At 30.9% G+C, this 26,127-nt stretch overlaps 1 protein-coding gene across 2 annotated transcripts in view; it reads right to left on the bottom strand.

The window, feature by feature from the left end:
* The window catches only part of LOC113560876, a 290,450-nt gene that overhangs the window by 61,372 nt on the left and 202,951 nt on the right, over nt 1-26,127 (bottom strand). For both annotated transcript variants that reach the window (XM_026966995.1, XM_026966994.1), the window contains one exon: nt 13,282-13,462. In XM_026966995.1, coding sequence (XP_026822796.1) covers nt 13,282-13,456 — 175 coding nt within the window. In that variant the 5' untranslated portion in view covers nt 13,457-13,462. The remainder of the gene's footprint in view (nt 1-13,281; nt 13,463-26,127) is intronic.

The following is a 26,127-nucleotide window of genomic DNA, read 5'->3' as shown; positions in this document are numbered from 1 at the left end:
TGATTCACCCATGGATATGTAACTGAAGTCGTGTACGCGCTTAGGGATAATAGAAGGTATCGTCCACGTATATAGTGTAAACGAGCTACCCGGATACGGATATAATTCAATTACGCGAACGGTCGCGTTTTATCGCATCACAGCCACACGGCCCGGCAGGATGAATAAAAAATCTAACAACGATATTATTGTAGAAAATATACCTATAAGATATTTAAAACCGTCCAACGAGAATAATAAAAACGCGTTCAGAATATGGCTAGTGTCGAAATTTTCAAATCTATGGTCACTCGATCTCGAATCTACTGTGCATATCCTTACAGGTGTGTCAAATGTGGTAAAATCAATCATCCGGCACAAAATCACCGAATTTCTTAGAGAAATGCGCACTCTACAAAGGAGCATACCCTGTCAATAACAAAAGATGTACAATATACAAACAACTGTGCCACAGACACCTCAAGCAAAAAAAAAAAAACGTCAACAACATTCGATATCCAACTCCGCTATCAATCCTGAACAGCGAACACCATCATTAACAATCAGGCACTGAAAACCCGGAAAAACCAATTATTTAAACTTGTAAACATTGTCTAACAAAGTGTACACATCATTAACGTTCATTCTTTAGAAATAAATGTGCAATACGAAAAACGATAACAACTGACCGATAAAATCAAACCTCTTTTCTAAGGACACTTGGTGTTGTGATTTTTTATTTAATTTTAGAGTGTATGTTTTATTTTAAACGAATACGCTAACTGTTGCTCCGAAATTGTTTGATATAATAAAATACTGTTAATTTTTTCTTCATTGGACGACGTGTTACTTATAATACGTATGGTATACTTATCTATAACATTTACAGTGTTTTCTTGAATTTTCATTGTTGTTACCAATAACGAAACCATATTAAGTTTGTATTTCATAAGTATAAGGACTGTTTATATGCAATTATTATTGTTTTAAAATATTGTAATTAAATGCATGAAACTAAAGATGATAATTTAATATTGTATTTAACTACATGTGCGTACATCTATTCGTTCACGCACAAATACAATTAATTTCAATTAAATAAGTTGCATAGTGAAAAAAATTAAAAACTAATAAAATGTCAAAATGATAAATCATTTTGTACGACTTATGGTATAGTCGTATGTTATACTGGAAAAGTAGATTAGCATGCACACCGCGGTAGAGATACCAGAGAAAACTAATCACAAAACTTTATGGATTAGACTTGTATATGTAAAACACTAAAATGTATAATATATTACCTGGGCAAAAAGTTATGGTTTTTGTTAGTTAGTTGGTCATTCAAAGTATTAAAATTGTAAATGTACTGCGAAAATCGTAGTAAAAGATTCATTTTGCGTGATTACAATACCTAATCTGCATTCCTAATCTCGTTAAAATTATAACAGATAATATATTATGATATATTATGATTATATATAATAAATTATTACAGTGAATCATTGTGTAAAAAAAAAAAAATATTTTTGTTATATTATGTATTTTGTATTTTCTTAAATAATTGAATGTGGTTTTTAATATTTTATTTGACGTACTTAACGCATTAATTAAATATGCAACAATTAATATACTTTTTAAGTATTTAACAAATGCTTAAGAAATAAATGTTTTAAATTTACTTTAGGATATTGTATTTTTTGATTTAGACTATTCTCTATAGTAGTATTGTAAATAGTATTGTTACAGTAAAATTATTAATTAAATTAAAGATAATTTTAGTTTCAACTTTTAATTGAAATTTCAGAGTTCATAATATATAATTATAAGGCAATCTGTATTAAATAAGAGTCCCAAATCTTTATTAAAAGTTTACATGTTAATTAAGTTATTAAAATAGTTTAGTTTGTTAAGTCTGTAATACAAAAAATAATTATTGTGTACGTTTTTAAATTATTTACTTACGAACGGTTTTCTATAATTAACAATAAAACCTTTTACATCATGTAAATTATTCTTTATAGTTATAATTTTAATAAACATTTAAATTAGTTTAAATTTAATTAAATCAGGCAAATATTCGTAGCATTAAATAATCGTTGAAATATATTTAAGTATACAAAATTCAAATTTTGTAATACTTTCATCACTCCTATATTATACTGTGTCAATGCATAATATTCAAGTTGTGTTAGTATCAAGTTAATGCATAATATATATATATATATATATATAAGTTTAAAATACAATACAGTGTTATAATTGTTATAATTTAGAGAGATTTTATTTGTCTTTGATAGGGTTTTTTTATATCACCTAGTCAATTATATCCTTTATACGTGATATATTAATATACATTTATAAATATTAATTTAAGAATAGGGTGAACCACGATAGTCCTAATAATTATCATTTACAGGAAATAAAATCACGAATTATAAATTATACAGAAAATGTCAACAGAAATAGCGATTCACTATAATAAATGAATAATATTCAGAAAAAGTAAAACAATAGAAAAGAATAATTTGTTAAAAAAAAAAATACGTTTCACTCTTTTTCTTTTGCAGATGAGGTTTGCTTATCATTCTTAATTTATTTAATTTATGTCGTTTTCAGTAAATATAAATGAGATACCGGCGATAATTTATACATGAATAAAAAGTCCAAGATAATGACGATTCATTATTGTTTGTAATTTAATAAACTCAAACCATTTCAAGTGACGTGATACCAATGAGATAATGGTTATTTCCTTAAAGTGTTCTTCTTTTATTTTTATGTAATAAAATTAGAATATAATGGATAATATGAGAATATTTTGTATCGCTCTAGAATTATTCGTGCTTAGCGTTTTACTAAAATACTTGATGCGTATTGTGTAATGTAATATTATTTTGGAAAAATAATAATTTCATGTTATTGCCTTAGAGCAGTGGTTCTCAACTGGAGTTTTCCGTGAACTGGCGGTAGATGTGTCACAAAAAAAGGCTCATCGATGAAAATTAAAAGTTTCTCGAGTACCACCGCAACAATTATATGAAGAGCAAAGTTTGCCGTGTTTGAAAAAAGGTCGAGAATTACTGCCTTAGAGTTTGCAACGGTTGAGTGGAAAAACCTGAATGGTAAAAATAATCATTGAGTTTAATGAAAATATATAGTTGATAATAATTAATAACATAAATTAATATGTTTGAATTGATTTTGCGAGGAAGGCAATAACTTAGCTAAGGATGTGGTTGGTATAAAAAGATAACCAAAGATTAATTTTCTACCAAACTATCGTAAGAATAGATAACGTAAGTATGTTAACTATTGAGACGTTAGAAAACAGTGTTTGCACATTTTTTTTTTAAATTTCCTATCCATGTTGTAGGTATTCTAAAATAAATTATTTATAAGAACGAAAATAAATAAATTAATGGCATTAACGAAGCCGGGCAAATTATAATTATTAATATCATTTGATTTTAAATGTTAAACTATATATTATAGGTTTTATTGTTTGTTGAATTATGGTCTATAGTCTATATATGTATTATAGTTTTCAGGCTGTAAAAAGGCAAACTATGTTTTTGAAGTTGGCAAATATATATTTAAATGTACGACTTTCGTTAAATACATTTCTATGTTTATAAACTTATGTTCTATCCACACACGTTTAAAATGAATTTATATATATATATAAGCACATTGCACAATATACATGGTATACAATTGCAGTAGTCAATATATTATACTATAATGGAATAAGTTTATAAAAATACAGTTGCAACGTAAAATAAATAACATTTTAAACAAACGCATTTTAAATCCGAATTATTTTACGAGACATGCATAATATTCCTACAGAATTTAAATAAAAACTGTTTTGTGTTTTTGTTTCCTTTTTCGAAGTCGCGCCATCTACAAACAATTATCAGTCGGCCCATGGTGTCGCACCGTTTTATTTCGTTACAGCCAGACGAATAAATTCCGAATCCTAAATTACGATAAATCGAACAATAACGGACTACGCGGTATCATAATATTATACGCACGCCCATCGAACGTAACATTTTGCTCGTGTGGTGGAAAAAATATTCAAAACAAACGAAAAGGTCGCCGGGAAGACGACCGCGATCGAGGGACCGAGTGTCTATGTATTATATTGTAATATGTCTATATGTATACAAACGTACGGCGTAGCAGGTACTGACGTTGTAATTAATGGGCCGAAAACCGTGCGCCGAGGTGGGATAAATCCCAAGCAATATCCTTCGAGTGCCATGCGAAAGGCAGACGGTACAACACCAACAGATGGTGTGAGGGCGATGGGGTGTGTGTGTGGGAGAGGGGGTGCGTTTACCTAAATGGAAAAGTCTATTTGTTTTTCGAGCCGACCGCGGGCAATTCCGGAAGTTTCTAACGTTAATTAAATTACTTAGGTGAAACGCTGCCCATCAATATGTATGCGTGCACAATTGGACGTATATAATGTATACGACGTAGGTACAGTTGATGTACACCGACTCAAGTATAGATATAAACGACCGGTGTATGCGATTTGCGCCCGTACAGCCCGACCGACGCGGGTCGTAGAGAATATTTACCGTTTCCCATTAATTAAAGAGATCCGCCGCCACACCACGGCGTTCTTTTCCACCTATTTCTCTAACCTACCGATACATACATATATATATATATATTTCTCGTTTACTCGCTCATCCATCCGAGCTGGTGTGTTGTGCATGTACAGGTTTCCTCTATGCGTATAGTATAATCTATATATATATACACACACACACACACATTATATTATTACATGTACAGGCGCCCGAGAATAAAATAAATCGCGTGTCTTACCAAGAAACTACTTCAAAGGTTAGGTATCTATTTAAAAGCGCGCGGGGGTGCAGTTGGTCGGTTGAATCATTTGAAGAGCTACAATAACTTTTGTGGATATGAATGCAACATTAAGGAGAACCCGTCCAATTTTTATAAAAGCATCTCTTTGCGACTTTAATTGCGGTCGATAAGTTTTTCATCAAAACCGATTCCGCATTGCCGACACAGTCGAGCACGGCTTATGTGAACACAAAAAAGTTATATTAATATTTGTGTAAAAATAATATGAAAAATATTATTTTTTCAACATAATCCTCATCACCAATCAATATATATTTATTAAAAATTACTGTTGTCTTTTTTTTTCATACTTAGACTTAAGATTTTATTGGTAAGTTGCGTATCATATAACAATAATTTTAAAATCTAAAACAGAAAAACTTCAATATGGTACTTAAAAGCGTATATATTGTAAATTTTATAACAGGTTTTTTACTCACTCGATGTGCAAAAATGATTACCTACTACCTATATGTAAATATTATATTTGATAACATCAAGTATTTATTAATTTTTATTAGCCGTGGTACATAATATAATATATAAAACAAAATTTTAGTACTTTCCCCTTTGAGCAAATAAATTAAATATTTTATAACATTTATCTTATATCAATATAGAAAAGTAAATTGTGTATACCTATTACATTATATTATGTTACAAGTTTTAGATAATATACCGTAATACAATGTTATGTATTTATTCATAAAACTTTTTGTGTGATAAATATATAATATTATCGTTAAAGTCCGATAGAATATAACTTTTAGTTCCTATAATGAAAAAAAAAAAAATGGTTGGTATAATAAAATAAAATATAATATTTACAGTATATTTATGATTAAATTTTGAATGGGTTTCATTTGGTTAACTTTGATTTTAGAGTCATAAAGCTATGAAATAAAGAAAATAATAACACTACACAAAAAATATTATAATATGGTAGTCTATACTGACCATTGGTAGATATCAAAATCATTGGTTTCTATTTAGATAGATACCTATAAGTTTTATTTTGCGCATGTCCTACTTTGTTCCCGGAAGAATTAAGAATTTAAAATGTTCCTTTAAATTAGTTTTTATAGGTACTTACCCTACTATGAAAAAAAAAAAACAACGTTCCTAAGTTAAATATCAAATTAAATTATAAAAAATAGTATGACAGAATTATTGAGGTGGGCAATGTTTAAGAATTTTGTTGTTTAAACACTATATCATAAGAATTAAATAGTTATAGCCTAATAAGTTAAAACGTGTATTTTAGTATGAGCAATCAGTGTCATTCCATTCGAGATTTGAATTGAAACTATAAGATTGTAATCATATATACAGCAACGTATAATCTTTCTTCTTTATATTAAATTTAAGTATTGTCGACGTTTGGAGTAAAATGCGTTTGTTGAAAAGTATACAATTTATGATTTCGAACGGCCAACTTTTAACAATAACGTTACAGTATAACAAGGGTAATAATATGACGTATGTGTTTATTCGGTACACGAAGAATTAAATACAAGTTTGACGACAGAAACGCTTAAAATATAAATAAATAACGGGTAATAAGTCAACAGATCGACGTGAGTGTTTCGGTCAGAAAACAAATTAAAAACGCGAACGTCGACCAATACAAAAATAACAAATCACAAGGTGAAACAACCGTCGAAAAATATGAACTGCGGCCAAACGTATAATGTTTGGACGCGATAACAATACTATACAACGACGAAATTTAATAATAATAATGTATCGATTTACGGCGACGGCGTAAAATATGTTCGCTGAAACTCAAACAACATCTCTCGCACGGTCATAGCGTGATTAATGGACTAGACGATATTTTGATGCGTTAATCATGTAGATAAGTGCACATAGGTTGGACTTGTAAGTAATTCAAATATCGATAGTGCTAAAGATCAGTCAGTGGTGTATACACATTTTTTGTGTATGACGAGGTTTTAAATATCAAGCGCAAAAGATCTCCGAAGATGATACCTTTACTGATGAATTCTTTTTATAAAAAATCCATAGTTGCGAAATTCTGACAAAATTCGTGTGATTGTTTTTGAGAAAAAATGTAAACATTTGTGCACACACAATTATTGTTGTTCAGTTTGTAGTATATCCTTGTGGTGATTTTCTTCTTAAACTATTATAATTTTAACAGTATTACGATCGGAAACTATGGCGTTTCACTATCATCGTGTGCTTTTAAAGTATAGTTTTACTCGCATGAAATTCAAAAGTTGCCGCTATATGTACATGTATATGTACCACGGCATTTATTTTTTGAAATATCATTATGTTACTACCGTGTTACACTGATTAATTGTCTAAAACATTTAACGAGATACGATTACTAAATAAATTTGTAAATTATTCAGATCGACTTTCAAGAAATCACGGCATTAACGCATATGTTCGGGTGGGATTTTAACATTTTTATTTTATATATATTTTTACACTGGACATATTGGATGTAGTTGTATTTGTATTACGTCATTTTGATTCCGATTAAAATCCAGAAAAGCGTATTTAATACATCGACAGTCTACAAATTAGTATTTATTATTGTACATAAAATAACATTATAAAATAATAATTTGTACAAGACAATGAATATTTTAAAACTGTGAATATTAGAAAAACAATAACTTAAAGTTAGAACAATAAAATTAATTAACTGATAAGCTAATACAGATGTACCATGGAAATAAAATCAACTCGTTAAGTTAGAAGTTAAAAAAGTAACTCGTCATGTAACTTAGTTAAAAGTAACGCTTTACTTTAAGTTTTTAACTCGTTAATTTCATAGCCTTGGCAAAACGGTTGAACAAATTTTTCGGAAATCGGTGGTTGCAAAATGTATTTCAGGGAACAATAACGTCGTTTGGTGTTTAATTAAAAAAAAAAATAATAATAATAATAATAAAAATGCGAATGTACAAATCGATAAAGCGGTCGGTCGTCATCGAAACGAGTGTAAACGCAAAACGGAGTGCGTTAATGAGCAAGGCGACGGAAACCGCCGCGTCGTCGCAATACACAACAAGTACCTATTATATCGAAAATGAACGTTCGGAAACAGGAAGAAGACGTCCGGCGGCGACGACGGCTCAAGCGCTCGGACGAGACGTCGTCGCCGTCACCGAAACGCGTTCCTGGGTTCAGCGTGCAGTCGTTGCAGAAGAATACGGTGACGACGGGCAATCCGCTCCCGCGGGAAAAGGCCGCGGGCCGCCTCCACGCGGTCCACGGCGTTCGCGAACTTGTACGGCCGGCCCGGTTTCCCGTTGGCCACCGTCCACGGGGTGGTGGACGGTCGGCGGTTGCGGTGGCTGGTGCCGCCCGAGCTGGTCGACTACGACGCGTACCTGCCCGTGCTGGCCGACGGGCTCCGCGAACCGCCCAGACCGTACGGGGCGTGCTCGACCATCGGCCTGTGGGAGCTGCTGGCCCGGGACGACACCGGTCACCGCGTGCTGTCCGCCCTGCCCTGGATCGTGTTCCCGGTCCGCCGGGCCCTGGACGCGGGCCGGCGTGACTGGCCGACAACGGTGCGCGCGCTCAAGTCCCTCCAGAAGTTGGCGGCGGCCGGCCGCGGGGGCCTCGTGGGCCGGGCCCTGGTGCAGTTCTACCGGAAGCTCTTGCCGCCCATCAACAGGTACCAACTGAACGCCGGTCCCTTACGTGACCGCCACGGACGGTCTGCACGCAAACGTCGTGTACAACCTGACCGACCTGTGCCGCGAGACGCTGTGCGTGCTCGAACGCACCGGCGGCGCGTGCGCGTACAGCAACATCAAGTCCGTCATACCGACTTATCAGAGCTGCATCGCGCCGAACGAACGTACAGCCACCGGTGGACCGGGCGAGATCGAAATCGGCTTCACTGAGCTCTATTAGCGGTATTGCAGGACACGACGGCCGTCAGGTCCATAATATTATGTTTGTACCTACGTTGTATACGACACCGTATTTTTGACGTCGGCAAACCACACGGTATAATATTGTATTATACTATTGTACAAACGCATCTGATGTCATATCATGAATTTATTTTGTTTTATGTATCATACTTGCTATAAACATACTGCTGCCGGTATAGCGACATAGTGATATAACTACGCGGTATCGACATCGTGATTTGGTATCGAACAATATTGCGGATTCGATCAAATCATTGTATTATTATAATTATATCACGCATTTGTTTTTTTGTAACTATTGCTTAATTACTGGAAAACTAAATTTTCCATGGATTTTATTTATCATTTAGTACGATAATACATTTTTGGTTCCTTCGGGATTTTTCGGATTTATTTAGGTTACACAAAATTAAAGTCTCGAGTTTATAAGATAAGCTTGTGTGTTTTAAATAAAAATAGTCTGATGATCATGTGATTTGTTTCATATAATACATCACACTACCACACATGTATTATACCGACCGTTCAAACGACAAAAGTCTTGCGACTTTTATATTTTCTTTATGTCTGTGCAAGTCGGTGTGAGCCAGCAGGTAAATTATCCTTAACCGTTCATTAAATATAAAATAAAATAATATATTATATAAAGTCACAGATTTACAGCATAATATTTAATCAGCGATCGTATAATGAAAAATTAAATATTTAGTTTTGCGGGTCGCTAATTTTGACTTATCCGGTACTAAGCACACTAGATGTTAACCGTTACCACTCGGCACTCACCACCACACCACCTAATTGTGTGAATTCGGACGTTATATTATATTATCCACGTCCGCTATTTTTACTAATTTTCACTCAAACCATAATGTCTGTAGTGATCAATTTGAACTCATCGGTGCACATTTTACCTGCCGGTTACTGGTATACAACTGTTTACAATACCGTCTGTGTATAAAATATTGAATACATTTACTTCACACACTTGTCTCGGCATGTCAAATATGTCACCGTATATTACACATTTACACCTGTGCAATATGTTATAATCGATACAGTATTATTATTGTAAAACGAAATTAAATTTCAGTCCTACGAAGTCGACAGTATTGACGTACTGATAAATATATGTATATATTTTTATATCTAAAATGCCAAGGAAGTGGTGCGAAATGTGTATAGTGCGTAATATCAAAAATAACCTTAAACAACGTAAAAATCATATATTATATATATTATATATACGTTTAAATATTTTAATATTCATAATGTAATATATATGCACACCTATTACTTTTAGGTAAACATATTATTTGCAGTTAATTAATCATGTTGCATTTTAACTGGATAATTTAAACGTTAACCGTATCCAAGTTGAAAACTTCGATGAACATAATATTATAGTTTATATTATGCATATCATTATGTGTACATCACTTATGAATTTACGATAATGAATGACAAGCATAATATAATGTGTTTATTTTTATATTATAGTTCAAGGCACTATCCATGTATACTTACAATCGCACGTATGGCGTGTAACAAGAAAAGTTTGACGAAAGTTTTAGTAAATTGTACGTGGAAAAACTGTGTTTATATTACACCTACGCATATTTATCTTTTTTAATATTCATTAAAAAATTCAAGACGATCTTATTAAATAATTGCTACTTTAGCCGTTTTATTATATATTAAATTATAATATATTATGAGAGTTGTTTATCAAAATACGTCATAACTAAGATTACTTTCTTTTGGAGTACCACAATGTTTATTAGAATGTGAATTGGATGTTATTTTATACAAAAATTAGACCTACTTGAAATCAGGTTGTAGAAGTATGGACAATTAGTAATTGTGATTATCTGGTAATAGGCTACCAATAGCAAGACGATTTTTAAATTCGCCCTTCACACCATAACACTTTAAGTTTCCATTACAAATTCCAACCCTTTTTTCACCATGCAAGCTCACAAACATGTCTTCTTAACATATGTATATACTCTACGAAATCTGAAAATTCGTTCTGGACACATTCCAACAATCTATTTTTAACGTAATAAATTTAGTGACCAAACCACTGGGTCAGTAGTCGGGAATCGATCGAGCTGTACTAGGACACAATGCGATTGAAGGCAATCAAACGAAATCACTAATACTACACATGATAAAAAATATTATATTAATATTAATAATATTATATCATGTTTGATATAGAGGACAGATGAGGAATAAGCATAATAAAATGTAAAAAGCTACGGATCATCTGCAGTCTGATAGAATATGCACATTTCGTGACAAAAGTGATGGCCATTAACTCTGTACACAAAACGTATACGGAACTACGCAATAATCCTACACGATATATAAAAAGCGTATTATTATTATTATTATGATCGCCTAGAACCATTATTATTTATCGATATTCGACGATTGAACCGTAGACGTGCCGCAGACGTACAAAATGATATTGAAAGCCGCATTTGGAGCGCAATATAAAATAGAAATCCGAGCACCAACCTCTTGCGTCGTCAGCAAACAGCCGGCAATTGTCAAGAAGATACATTTAAGTGTTTACCTAATATGGGCAACGGGGATTAGGTGGTGGTGATTATGTGTAAATAGAAAAATATCGAATGAAATTGTAGTGATAAAAAAATTGCAATTTTGACGTGCCACCGTTTTGTGGAGTAGTTAAAAAATCTGAAACTTCCACGAACCTGGGCCAATTAATACTATACGTGATTGAAGGTCGCCAGCAAAACAGATTCACTGACGCCTCGTGTAAGATATTTAAGAAATCCTATGTATTTTGGTTTTCAGTTGCAGCAGGTAATTTTTATTTGATATAGTGATGGTGTAAAATTTTTTAAAAAGGATTTTTTCTTTAATAAATTTTAAATGAACTGTGTGGTATAAAGGTTGATATAATTACAGAAGTATACATTAAATGACAAAATATAAAAATAGTTTTCACCATTTTTTACATTTTGAATTTTATAATTGAGAGCAGAATACTTTTCAAAGATTGTTAGGGTTGAATATCGAATATCGATTTAAAAGTTTTTTTTTATTAATAAGTATTTAAAGTTTAGGTGAGCGGAGTAAAATTACAAGGTGTAGCCCAGAAAGTTGTGGTTCACTACTCCGTTCATCAAAACTTTAATTGCTTATTAATTTAAAACTTATTTGTTCAACTATAATCGATATATACCTTTGGTTGTCGGTAAACAACATTTTTTAGTAAAAAAAATACTCTGCTTTTGGTTGTTTGAAAGTGAAAGAAAGAATTATTTTTAAAAAAAATTGAAAAAACGTAAAAATCACCACGATAAAAATAATTAAATAATTTTATTCTGATACAAGTGTAGGGATTTTCGATAACTGCGTGTTATACTTATATAACAAATTATTCGTATTAATCAAATATAATCCAAACAATTATACGAGTAGGCCATACTATTTATAGATTAAATTGTATTAGAATATTAACGTAATAATTATCGTCAAGTGTTATGCGCAACAAATAGTTGGCTGATGATCAATTTATTTATATGTCGGTTTCTGCGATTATTGCCGTCATAACGAAGTTACATACTAATAACCGGAATTTATGTATACGCCGAAATAAGACTATTTTCTATAGGTAATTTGGTCATTAAATTGTATTGTTTCTTCAATAAATTGTTTAGCAAAATACAATAATGTTATAGTTACCTATATAATGTTTAGATACAATAAGTGGCATATTTATAGGCTTCTAATAAACATTCGCTGAGGCCGCAGAATAATATTTAATAAATGACCAATATTTTATGGTTCATATGATATGATAATTACATTATTTTCGATGTATTGTAATAATTATTGCGACTAAACCTTTCACACAATACACATAATGTACTACCCGTTATTCCCTTCGATTAGTTGTTCAATTTGTACTTAATGCATGCTTAATAAGCCAATGACTGACATAATATATGTATCGCTGATGATTTTAAGTTCCGTAAAAACTAATAAAATATACACACTTGACCTTAAAGTTGTATAACTTAGTCTTGCAGAATTGGTGAAACCCAAAAATTCTAATTACTAGTACTCGTGTATCACACGTATACATGATTCGGGTTTTGTGTCAAAAGAAATAGTTACGCGAAAGGGTTAAGTACTCACTGGTCTGAAACGATTAGTTTAATTGTTGCCAACAAACAATATGTGAACGATGTTCGATTCTGTTTATTCATCGAACGCGTCTAGTCACAACAAAGATTCGGTCTCATAAACCATACCTAGTTATGAACTTTTTAATCTGTTCTATACGATAGTTAAATCCATTTTAGTGTCATTGGAAATATTCCGTATAATGCATATAACATGTGTGCAATACCAGAGAATTCTGACTTAACCCTACGCAAAACTGCCGTTTATTGTTTCACACGAACATAATGCACAGCAGATTGTCGTAAATACAAACACAGAAAAGACTTACGTGAACAATATGGCGGTTCATCTGATTTGTCACCACAGTCATCGTTGCCGTTGCAGAATTTATCCAAAGCTACACAATAGCCCGTATCGCACATAAACTCAGACAACTGACAGCCAAATCCATAATTGATCATGCACAGCATACCACATAGTAATATAAATATTCGTACTTGCATTGTGGTCTGAAAGCAAATAAAAATCAATCAATTAGATATTTTAATTCATATACATTTATTGGTGTTTTTTTTAATAATGATATGACCCACAACAAATATTATAAGTTTATATTAGATATGTAAACATATATATATATACCATGTTCAATATTGACAATAGCAATAGTAATTTAATATTAGAGAAGAATACATTCAAATATAATAATCATAATATAAAATAATATTATGACAAATATGAACCGAAAAGTTAAAATCAAAAATTTAAGATTCGCAATATTTTTTTGTGGGAGATGTCGCGAGACTGTTTTAGAATGTCGGAAATTAAACATTTAAAGAATCGTTTCGCGATATAAAAAGCAGTAATATCTAGGCTATAAATCAAGAACGGAGCTTTAAAAACGTCAAGACAACCAACAATTCGGTCAAGTTCGGTAAAACTTTTTTACGATCAATGAACACCTGTTGTATAGACAATCATCACAAAGGCCGAATTTCTTCAGAAACATAAACACTTAACGGCAGTGATTAAAGGCGCGTCGCGTCTTTTATACTATAAATACACTGGAAACCATAACGGAGAAATATATGCAAATATAGAAATAATTTCAACCTTCATTATCATTTCCAGTGTAAATAGATAAACAACCAACAGCTGGCCAAATTTAATTTACACAAATTAACATAAAACGTAACAGTATAAACAACACTTCTTATTCGTTTCTCATATTTATTTAATCTGCTTAAAATATTATACCGTCTTTTTATTATTATCACTATTATTGTTTAGATTGTTCAAAATGTATCATAATATTAAAACGCGCCTTGATATTATAATAATAATACGGCGTATCCCAAGCGGACCGTATACAAATGGCTATAGTTTAAGGAGCCGCTTTACATATTTTATTATCATCAAAAATAATTTTATATACTTATTAAATACTATATCATGTTATACGCGTTTACTTCTTTTCTCGTTTTAAGTATGCTTTAAATATTCATCTCACTATTTTGAACTGCAAATAAATTCGAATTTCAATAGTCTATTCTCTTTTGATGTATTTTCAAATTTCCAATAGAGCCAGACCGTTACGTATACCTGTATTTATATATTGTATTCTGTATACCCTCGTCAATCCAAAAGTTAAATTTAGAATCTTTATTGCGCGTATCATTTGTTATTCATATAATATATACATTAGCTCGCCTCGATTTTCACATTTAATATTTCGTTTGCGTTCAATATTTCAACAGCGCCAACACAGCGCTATGGTAGTACATCACGCGTGTACGGTAAGACGAATTACTAGTATATTTCCCGATAATAAAAATAAAAATAAATATCGAACTAGAATCATATAATATTGTACCGGCCCTGTTATTAATTTATTAGGTATTGATCATCAACAATGAGCAAATATAACATAAATCGTGCATTTTTCTGGAAGTCGTAATTTTGTGACTAATTACACTGGCTAATGGCGATAAATAAAGTAATGTGAAAAAGAATGTAGCCGCCAAGAGAGATCGCATTGAAATATATGAATAATGTTGTGACAGCGTCGAGATATAAATTATTAAATACATAACATAATATAAAATGGCACCGTATAACTGCAAAACTTCATAAAAACATATTATTATTATTATTATTATCCACACATATCGGTCATCGTATCGACTTTTGCACTGCAATATGTGTTATGACGTATATAAGTCATGATTATGGTGGTGTGATGACGATGATGACGACGATGACGACGATGACGACGATGATGATAATAATAACAATAGTAATAACAATAATAACGAGTATGGCTGTGGCATCGTATGACATCATATTATAATAATGCGTACGGTTTTGATGATATTTCGCGTGTTAACACTGTTAACAGTGCCGCGTATTTTATAATAATAATATAGTTGATTTGTCAATATTAACTCCGTGACGCGTTCCGTGTCAATCTTTATTATTGCATTATCTGCCTTGGTACAACGACGGTATAATTTATATTTTGATCTCGACACAATTTCAATCCACTCCGTTCTGCCCGCCCCGTTGTGTTTATAATTAGAGCCGTACAATTCCACTTATACGATTTCAGTGAAACTCTCTTGTGCGTGTAGTTCGCAGCGAAACATTATTTTGACCTTAGCGCATACGCCGCAGCCGTCAACGCGATCTTAACACGTCATAATCTCCTAGAACTTTGATTGCAACTTGGCGATATACCATTTTATCGCCTAACACTACTAGTGATTATATTTCAACACCAGCCTCCCCTCCGTCTACTCGGGTAACTATTTAAATCTCCCAAAGCCCATATCAATTAGGATACAGTCATTGCTAAACGTTACTATAGACATCAATGGAAATGCTTTGAAGATTCCGTCTACTAATTAAGACGCGGGAAAGGAATAAATTGCAAGCTTAAATTTAATTTAACAATTCGTTGTATTTGCGTACTTAAAATAATCGTTATGTATACTATCATAACTGCAAATTAATAATTGTTTAGATGTTGTTATTGAAACCGACAGCAATATGTGATATTATAATAATCGTTTTTTTTTTTTTCTGAACAATGTAAAATCGAACAATATTGAACTTATTTTTGCATTTCCCTTTCACTTCAATTATTTCGATAATAATAAAAAAATCATAATTATCTATGGCCTTAAAAATATTAACGTGTATACACTTTAACGAACATGGTCCAACTGTTATTTAAATTAATTATTACGCAGGTAGGTTTACTATATTATACGATATCATATTATTAAAGAGTTCAATAATTTATTTTATGACACATTCATTTACATAATAAAACCCTTTTACTCGCAAATTACAATTTTAGAATGAAATATATAACTATAAAAAGTTAGTTTTGAGAATGCATATTAAATTAATTTCGTTTGGTTTATTTACAAATAATTACCAACGAGAGTTTAAAAATGGGAAACGCGAAAAAACAACAACGAATGTTCCGGGTATGTTTTGCATTACACTGCGATTACATCCATAGAAGTAGAGGATTTGGTTGCGGTAATTCATTAGGTAAATCCCGAAACGCGTTAGTTATAGCGCGCGGTGGTATTACGTATATTATAATATATATTTATATACCTAAGCCATGGAACTGCGGGAGGAGTCCACCCGCCTATCATTACTGCAGTGTTTCGTGTCAATAATGTGACTGCAGTAGGCTTTTCGGTTGAGGCCAAAATTTAAGAACCACTATAACCGGGAACCATTGGAATTGAATTCATTTGTCTTGCTGTCGTTTGCTAACCTCGGCTGACAAATAATGCGTATGGAAATTAATGGAACGTTGGATTCCACATCTCCAAAGTATATTATATTATATCCCCGTCGATTGAACCTTCACGGAATTTATTGCTCGATCCGGAGGGCGTTACAAATGTGCGTATCAGTTACCCCCCCATTTTGGAGTGTGGCAATATAACCCCCTCACATTATCAACACAGTCTCGCAGACACGACCCCTTTATTCTCACGGTGAAAATCTCGTTTGAAAATTGACTCCCGGCAAACAGTTCCGAAATTGAATCAGTTGAATCTAAAGACGCGCGCTTGGAAATGCACCTAAACGATTCCTCGTCAATTTCGATGAGTTTACGCAAAAAGACACCAGCCATATTATATACACCAATATTTCATTAAACAACGACGATAGTATCGAATTTACATAGTACTTAATTAAAGTGATTTGTTGTAAACGCAAATAACTTAACGGTATTATACGTCATGTACGTGTCATATTAATTATTATTAACTATAAAGACAAGTTATAGGTGAGCGTAGATAATATTATTTAAATGTTGTATACACCGATTGAGGTTATTCAAAAATAAATTGTTTTTATGAAGCACCGTCGATTGGTTTTCTATTTTTTTTTTTCCATTAAAAAGTAAAAAATACTTTTGTATAGTTGCAGCCTTGCAGGTAATTATACTCATTACCTATAATTTATATAAAAATATGTGAGTCATAATGTGTATAAGTGTATAAGAAATAACATATAATGGTTAATGCGTGTAAACCTTTGAATCCTTTACAACCATATTTGACATAATATGCATGGATACTGAATGCGACGAATTAATATATATTATTTTTCACTGAATAAATAAACATGTAGTTTGGTTTTCTTTAAGAAATCTATTTTTAAAAAGAAAACGGGAGGAGGTATTTTTAAAAAGCGTATGTATTATAATAATTTATCGACGCGAGCATATAAAACTACGTTTTAGTTATGCACGTGTAATGTATTATACTAGTGTACATACATTTACAAAAAAGAATATAATAAATAAATAACACAAAAAAGTAGAAGCGTTAGAACTTAGAAGTTAAAGTAATACAAAAAAATAATACTGAAAAGTTTAAAAAAAAAAAAAAACATTAGTTGTTTAAAATGATAAGTATATAACCGAGTGAGAAAAATATTTTAAAGTACATTCTTAGACTTTTTCTCTCGTTTTTATATTATTTACTTTAAAACTATTATTATTAATTTTATTCCTTCCTATCCTCCTCTATATCCGTTTTCGTCAGAGTTATTTCAAAGCAACCAAACTATTGAAGGAGAAGACAACATTTATAGAAAATATTTAGGGTTGACGTTTTGCTTTTCATGCCCATACTCACCGAATACCATTTAATAGCGGGGCTAACGCGATATTATTATAACAATTCAATAAAGAATTAATACACAATTATATTTATTATATTATTATTATGTGTTTCCGTATTATTATTATGTACAAAATATGAGAATTTTAGATTCAAATCGTGTCACGATTCAATTTTTAGCTTAAAAACTTAATATTTCGCAAAACGATACTAATAATTATACTATTATTAATAATTAAAAATTATATCATACAATATGATAATCGGTTTTACGGTAGTTGGAATCGATTTTGTCCATTTACCATCGTATATACGTATGATAAATGCATTGACGAATACAACAATAAATGTTTATTATTATCCTACATTGTCGTCGCGTCATCGTCGTGAAAGTTATCATCATTGTCGCAGGATATTTCCACCAGTGCACTCACTGTCCGGACCATACTCCATTTACAGGATGGTCCTTTTAACGTAAGACATTACTTATATGCTTCGGATTGTGGAATAGTAAAAAATATGTTTTTTTATTTATTTGAATCAGTATTAAGACTTAAGCAACTGTGAACATAGAAAAATAGTGACATTATACGAATACAATAACAGTGCTGTATACATTTTAAGAGTCATGACATTGTCGACAACTATTTGAAAAATGTTTAAATAGGTGCTTTTCGAAATAACGAACGTGTCTTACGCCAAAAGATTCACCCTGTGCAGTATTATTTATACGACGAGGTAATAATGTACGAGACACCGGGATTGGCTTACGGGCCTTGTTATGGCCGAATAATAGCCAAGTCCCCACGCACGCAAGCGAAACGCATTAATTCTTTCTGCAGTGTTATTTTTTTCTTCTTTCCATTAGGCTGCTCTTTATACGGCGGCGGTCTTTTGTGCTCGCTTACCAGATTACCGTGAGCGTATAATATGTATACACACATAATATCGTGTACTATATAGGTACGCGGGAGACGAATAACTATAATCCTGGACATATTATTATTATCATACTAAAAAAAATATATAATACAGAGGTATCTATATACGTATACCTATTTTTTTTTCTCTCGTGTTCCTCTACCGACCGCGACATCAGGGCGTTTCCTCGCCACATTTGCCTATAGTGCGCGCACGTGGCCCCGTAAAGGACTATCTATATTGCAGGGAAATCTGAAATTCTGTGAGTATAATATAATATAACATTATATTATGCTCCGTATATAATATACATTATATGGAAACGGCGCGTATAAGCAGTGTACGTGAACGGATTTTTAGATCGATACGTTGGCAGTTGGTGTCTTAGTGAAGAGGACACACTAAACATAACCAGAGACTTTCCGAGTGCCTAGGTAGGTACAGAAAAAAAAAAAAAAAACGAACACGTGTTACGAAATCGGGTTTATCGTGAATATCGACACGATTTCATTGTCGACCGACAGCTGAAAAATTAGTACCAAATAAGTACTAATCAATATTTCTTCAAGTTGAGTTACAACTCGAGTCGAGTTAGTTAAACTCGACGACGGTTGACGTCATAAGCCCGATAGACCATAACCTAATGCGTACTCCGTATTGGCGATTTGACTGTGTTAATTACTGTTCAAAAACTATCCTTATACAACGTCTGTATAGCCTCGATAATTCGGCACATTCGGTAATTCGGAATTGTTAGTTACAGCTGTTTAATTTTATTTTTATTTCTCGATCTGTGTGGGTAATTAGGAGCAACCAATAAGGTCGTTTATTACTAATCGCCACTTCCACTTCAGATACTTATTTTAATTTAATTTAATCTTCCGCGTATATATTTATATTGTTAAGATTTCCACCGATTGTATTTATAAAATAATAAAAATATAAAAATAAATCCTTTTTTTAATTTTATCTGATTTTCGTCTGAATATTTCTTTTTGATAATTCGTCAGTACTTGGGCCTCATAACATGTATTAGATTGTCGAGGTCACTTAGATACTGTATATTATTTTATATCGTTTACTAATAGGTATATATAGTGTATTATACACGATAATTAAACACAATTTATGTATTTGCTTTTGATTGTCGTATGTACATTACATACAAATAATATTATAATTATTATTTAACCTGCATATATTATATCAGATTTGATGCGTTTCTAAATGCAGAGATTCCATATCAATTAAAAATTGAATTTCATTATATTGTCTTATAATTTATTTCTGACGATTGTATAAAAAAAAATATGAATATATAAATTATTCTGTGTGACAGCGTTGTCACTTAACGTATATTATATAGATTATTTACTAATGCAACTTAAGTACCGGCCTCCATTTTACAATGAAAATGAATTATGTTGTTAAACAATCAACACTTTAACCGAGCAAAAGTTTGAGCTATTAAGGAATATTATAATGTGTGCAATTGTTAAACTTAATCTATTATTTTTAGCTCAACCATTCATTGTAAGCAAATATCGATAAACTGAAAAGAAAGTTACATAATTTGACGTTGAGTATGGTAACACACATTATCTCTCTCATTACACTCATAACATTAACTCTTTGAATATACAAAGTGCACCAACTGTTTGCAAATATGTTGCTATGAAAATAAAATAAATTGATTCCGCAACAGTTCTATATTATTAAACATACAATTCTCTTGAGGTATGCATTTTAGGGGAATAAAAAACTAAATGATCGATAATATTACAAAATAATCAAAGTTATCTGTATAATAAATAATAAATTATGATATATAAATTTACTATAAAAGTACATAATTTTATGTAGCCCACATTTTATTCCATAGAGTAATGAATGACAACTCATTCCATTAATTAATTTGCTTAAGTGATTTTCACGAAAAATGTGTTAAATTCTAACGAAGTCATTCTGTTAATCCTTAATTAAACTACTTTAATTATAAATTAAGTTTGGAAATATTGCTGAAAAACTAAGAGAAATTTTAATTGTAAAACACATTAATTATTTTATATAGTGGATAAATACAGTCTTAGCTCTGCAATCAGTATTTAGTAGGTATTGTATTTGTGTTTAGGACGAAATTACTAAAGTAAATATTTCAAAACAATTTTCGAAATGCTTTTTCGTATTATTTACCATAAAGGCATCATAAACATCACGCATAACATTATTTTTGCAACAACGGATGTCAGACCAGTACCGCAAACACAGACATACCAAATACAAGATCTTTGGTTCATAACTTTTATTTCAATCGTGTCAGACGTGTCTGGGGCGTTTTCGTAAAAAGGTCAAACGGTCGATTTATGTTATTGCGTTTGATGAAGGCGCCTTTTGTGCTGCGTGAAACAAGAGCGCTTCTCAGGGGTAAGCTCCAGTCATAATGATCGTCATCATCATCATCATAATCATTCATGTCCCTTTCGTACGTACAACAATCCCCTTTCTTTCCCCACACACCGCTCTCTCTTATGCAACCGCCAACACTTATCCGCCGCCGCCCGGTCCTCGTGCACCGAAACCGAGTGCCATACGCGTAGTATTATATAAATGTACCTTATACACACACACACACACACACACACACATATATATATATAGACCCGATTTCGTACGTATCTGCGCCTATTATACATATATAACGTATACACACGACGTCTATCAGTGTACAGAAGAAAATGTGTAGCTATTAGCGGAGACTATATATATATGTGTGTGTGTGTGTGTGTGTGTGTGTGTGTGTGGCGCGTGGTGTGCATTCAACGCAACGTTTTATTATATGTCGGACGCGGGACGTCCCATTGTGCGCGAGAGTGCGTACGTGTCCCGAAACCCTTCGCATATAATTCCTCATATTATGAGCCGTGGCCGAGGGCGGGGCGGGGTAGAGAAAAAATGAGAAATTAATAAAACGGTGCAAAAATATACGTAGAAACATTATATAATAATAATAATAATAATAATAATAATACATAATCCCCTAGAGGAGCTTATCCGGATCATCGTCCGAAAGTACAAATTGTATGAATTAAAAATTTCGTTTTAATTGTTTTTCTGTACGAGTATTATATAGCGTGCGTAATATGATTGGATTTCGTGTGTTTTAAATACCCCGTTCAAGATAACGGTATAGTACGTATTTCGTCTATACTGTTGTTATATTGCATTATTCTTGTTAAATGCACAATGTATATTATATTATTATTATAATATACTGGACATGCTCATACCTACAAACTAGATATATCAAATGTTTTTTATAATTCGTTACCGGAATATCGAATTCTGGGAAAAGTCAACGATAAAAACATAAAGCCACGGGCGTATTGTGTAACTGTGAGAGTCAAAATAGTTAAACACGAAAACACGTAATAAAAAAATTGGCAGTTGGGTACAATAGTAATAGCTTTAAATAATAATGATAGTGACATTTTTAATAGTTGAAATATAATTATACAAATATAATTTTATTTTTTATTTAAAATTCTGAGAGGAATGACGGATTTATTGATTTTACAATGATGTGTGTTTTTTTTTTTGTACGTGTCTATATATGTATATTATAAATGTTTTGCGGTAGATTACTTTTATTTTCAAAAATGGGAATGGTTTCTATAGAAAATTATAATTGGTCAAAAGTAAAAAAAATGTATATACTTTAGATCCGAAAAAAAAAAAAAAGGAAAAATAGAAATTTTATTTTATTTTACGTAAAACCAATTTTTGACAAAATCGATTTAGTTTTGTAAATTTAATTCGAAATCAAATAAATGCAGATAACTTGAGTTTCAAAAAATGTTCATATTATTGTTTTTATTGACAATAACATTTTCAAAATATTTTTACTATTTTTGAGACAAGAAATTTTCAATTTATTTTTATAACTTTTTCTAGAAATGTCAATCAAAAATTATTAGATGGGTAAAAATTCTTCAACATTTAATGCTCCTCAGAATTTGTTATTTTTTCAATTATAAAACAATTTTTAATAAGTGTTGATAGTAGGAATTTTAAAATAATTCATAAAAATCGCAAAAATTAGTAAATTATTTTGTAATTAGAAATTTATAAAAAAATTTTGGTTTTTACATCTTTAATTTGTTTATATAGTATAAGTTTCCTCATAAATAATTCATACTAGAAAACCATAAAATCTAATAAATATATAAAGAAATAATTAATTTTCATAGGCATTTAAGTTAATTTAGATGAAATTTCTAATTTTAATATAAATAACGATGTTAGTTATTTTTATTATAATTTAAAAACATGATTTGTGAGAAATTAAAACTTTTTTGTTTACGTTTAATATGTTATTACTTATTACGAGTATTACAACTATATTACTATTTACGTTACAAAACGCAATGAAATACCTGATTTCTTTCAAGATATTTTTATATATCTATGGTATTTATACTATAAATTTTTTTTTACTATTTTGTGGTACTGACAGAAAGTTGTTATTATATTTTGAGTTATTTAAGTTGATTTAATATGGTGTACATTTATATCATTATAATAATTAAATACTTATAATATAATTAGTACAATACTTTTGAGAAAAAATGTATCAACCTACTATAATACTATGAAATAATATTAATGAATTAATGAAATAGATATTATATAAAAAAAAACATCGAGGAATATAATAATACACAAATTTAGGCGGATATTTCTACTATACTAATAATCGTTTTTCATGTATCTACAATGATATCATTGAATTTAAATTTAACATACCCGTGATGATCTACATTTAATGTATTATGTATAACATAGCGGTACTCATTTTCCTAGGTACCTTTTTTTATTTATAATTAATATTCCCTAAAGATAGTATTGGATAATATCGACTTAAGTTTCTTGGGTGGACTTGACATTACCTACCCAGAATTTAACATAAATTACCGTAAGGATAATGTTGTACATGGATAATGTTGAGCTTACCGAGTAATATCGATGTTTACTCGTAAAATATATTTGAATTTATGCTTCGAAAGAAGTTGGAAAATAAATGTTTAACATAATTTTGTAACTTATTGTAAATTTTATTTATCAAAATCTGATAAAAAATAAATGCGAACAAAATTATGTACCTATAATATGAGTTATTATTTAACACTTGTGGACAAAAATGAGTATTTATTGGAAATATTTAATTTATTTTTTTTTAATCATCATTCTTCTTAGGTAATCCATTTATGTTTTTACCTCATATGGCCATTAGTTATAATTGAATTTTTTTTAATTTATATTTTTCATTTTAAAAACTAACTGATTTTTTTTTTAATAATTTTATTATAGGTACAGGTCTTGCATCAAAATAAAAAAAGACGAATTGTTATTATCTTTTATTAGAAAAAAAGTATAATATTGAAGACACTCGAGTGCGAAACCAGAAATCTTAAACAATCGACTTGAATAATATTATTTTTAATAATGACCTGTATATAGTTAGACTGTTTTATTCTTATATTTAAATTATTCTTATTGTATTTTAACTTTTAATGTTTTCATTAAATTTTTAATTTTTGCACAGTACTTCAATAGGTAGATTTACATAATAGATAATTAAATCCAAATCGAGAGTAGTTTACATGTATAATTCATATAATATAATTACATTACAGCATTGGATTATTTATTGAAAACAGCGAAGAGGTAAGTACACTAAATATATAGTATATACCATATAATGTATTACAAAGACGTATCTATTATATGAATTTAATTTACATTGGATTTTTTCGGCATCACATTTTAATAATATTTATATTACGTAAATCGACTGTTAATATTTCCCTTGTTATTAAATTCAAATTAATAATACTTTAATTTTGTTTTCTTAATATAATATGTTCATATGGTTTTAGTTAAATTTGGGTTTTGAAATATATAATAATAATGTGTATTCCTTTAAGCATGATTTTACTAGTAAAAATGATGGAATAGACAATGAAAAGGAATACATTCAAATGAAAATCATGTTCCAAAATAATCACAAAGCTATCTGGAATGACAACGAACTAGGAATACCAAAACACGCTGTTCATTCCCTCCTTCATCGGGAAACTTAACTTGTTTTGCACAAACTTGGGTGGCGACAGGGAAACGTGCTTTCGACGTTCTCCGCTTCTCTTTAAATTAGACATCCGTAACCAAACTTATAAATTATCAAACTTGTCATCGCCATCGCCCTGACTACTAGTTACTTATCACTTGTAAAATGTGTGTATACGAAAAAAAAACCTAATCGATACGTATATAATATCTCACAAAAAAACAAATTCTATTATCGATTTACACGTAGATATATAATATTATAATGTTCCAATAACCTAAATAAACCAACCTATTATTTTTATTTAAAAAAAAAAAAAAACGTAGACGGTCTACAATAAAGTATATGTTTGCAATTGTTTATATGTTTCTGTAAAATATTGAAATGTGGATGAAGAATAATGTATTGTAATATGTTTATAAATATTTATATAACAATAATAATAATAAAAAATATCCATAAAATAATAACAATATATCATGATTTTTAGGACGCGTATACTTTAAGACGTTTGAGGAACACTACGAGAGACAAGGGATATTATTCTTTTATACACCTCGTAGCATTTACAAGTGAACTGCTGTAAGAGTTAATTCTTTCGGGTCTACAGATGACAATGATCCATTGGTGAGTTTTCTTAAGCCGGTGGTGTGCTAGTGTAAAGGTTGTCGGGTCCTTTGTACAGACGAGCCCTAACTGTATGTCTCGTCGTAAGCTGCGAAAAAAAATATATAACGGTAATAAAAATGATAAACTCCGACGGGTTGCAAAGTAAAACGAATGACCATCTTGGCCTACTCAGATGTACTTTTTTGTTATAACTTATTTTTTATACGCGTGTGCCCGCTATATTACGCCTGTTGTTATTAAAAGTGAAAAGGTTAATGTCAATTTTAATTCAACGTTATGTACATACACTGCACATTGCACAGTACACAGGTACTTAGATAAATTAGATACTATAATATGT

This window comes from Rhopalosiphum maidis, chromosome 1, assembly GCF_003676215.2.
Source record: "Rhopalosiphum maidis isolate BTI-1 chromosome 1, ASM367621v3, whole genome shotgun sequence".
Classification (NCBI taxonomy): domain Eukaryota; kingdom Metazoa; phylum Arthropoda; class Insecta; order Hemiptera; family Aphididae; genus Rhopalosiphum; species Rhopalosiphum maidis.
The sequence above is the reverse complement of the archived record's forward strand: the minus strand, read 5'-3'. Positions and strand labels throughout refer to the sequence as shown.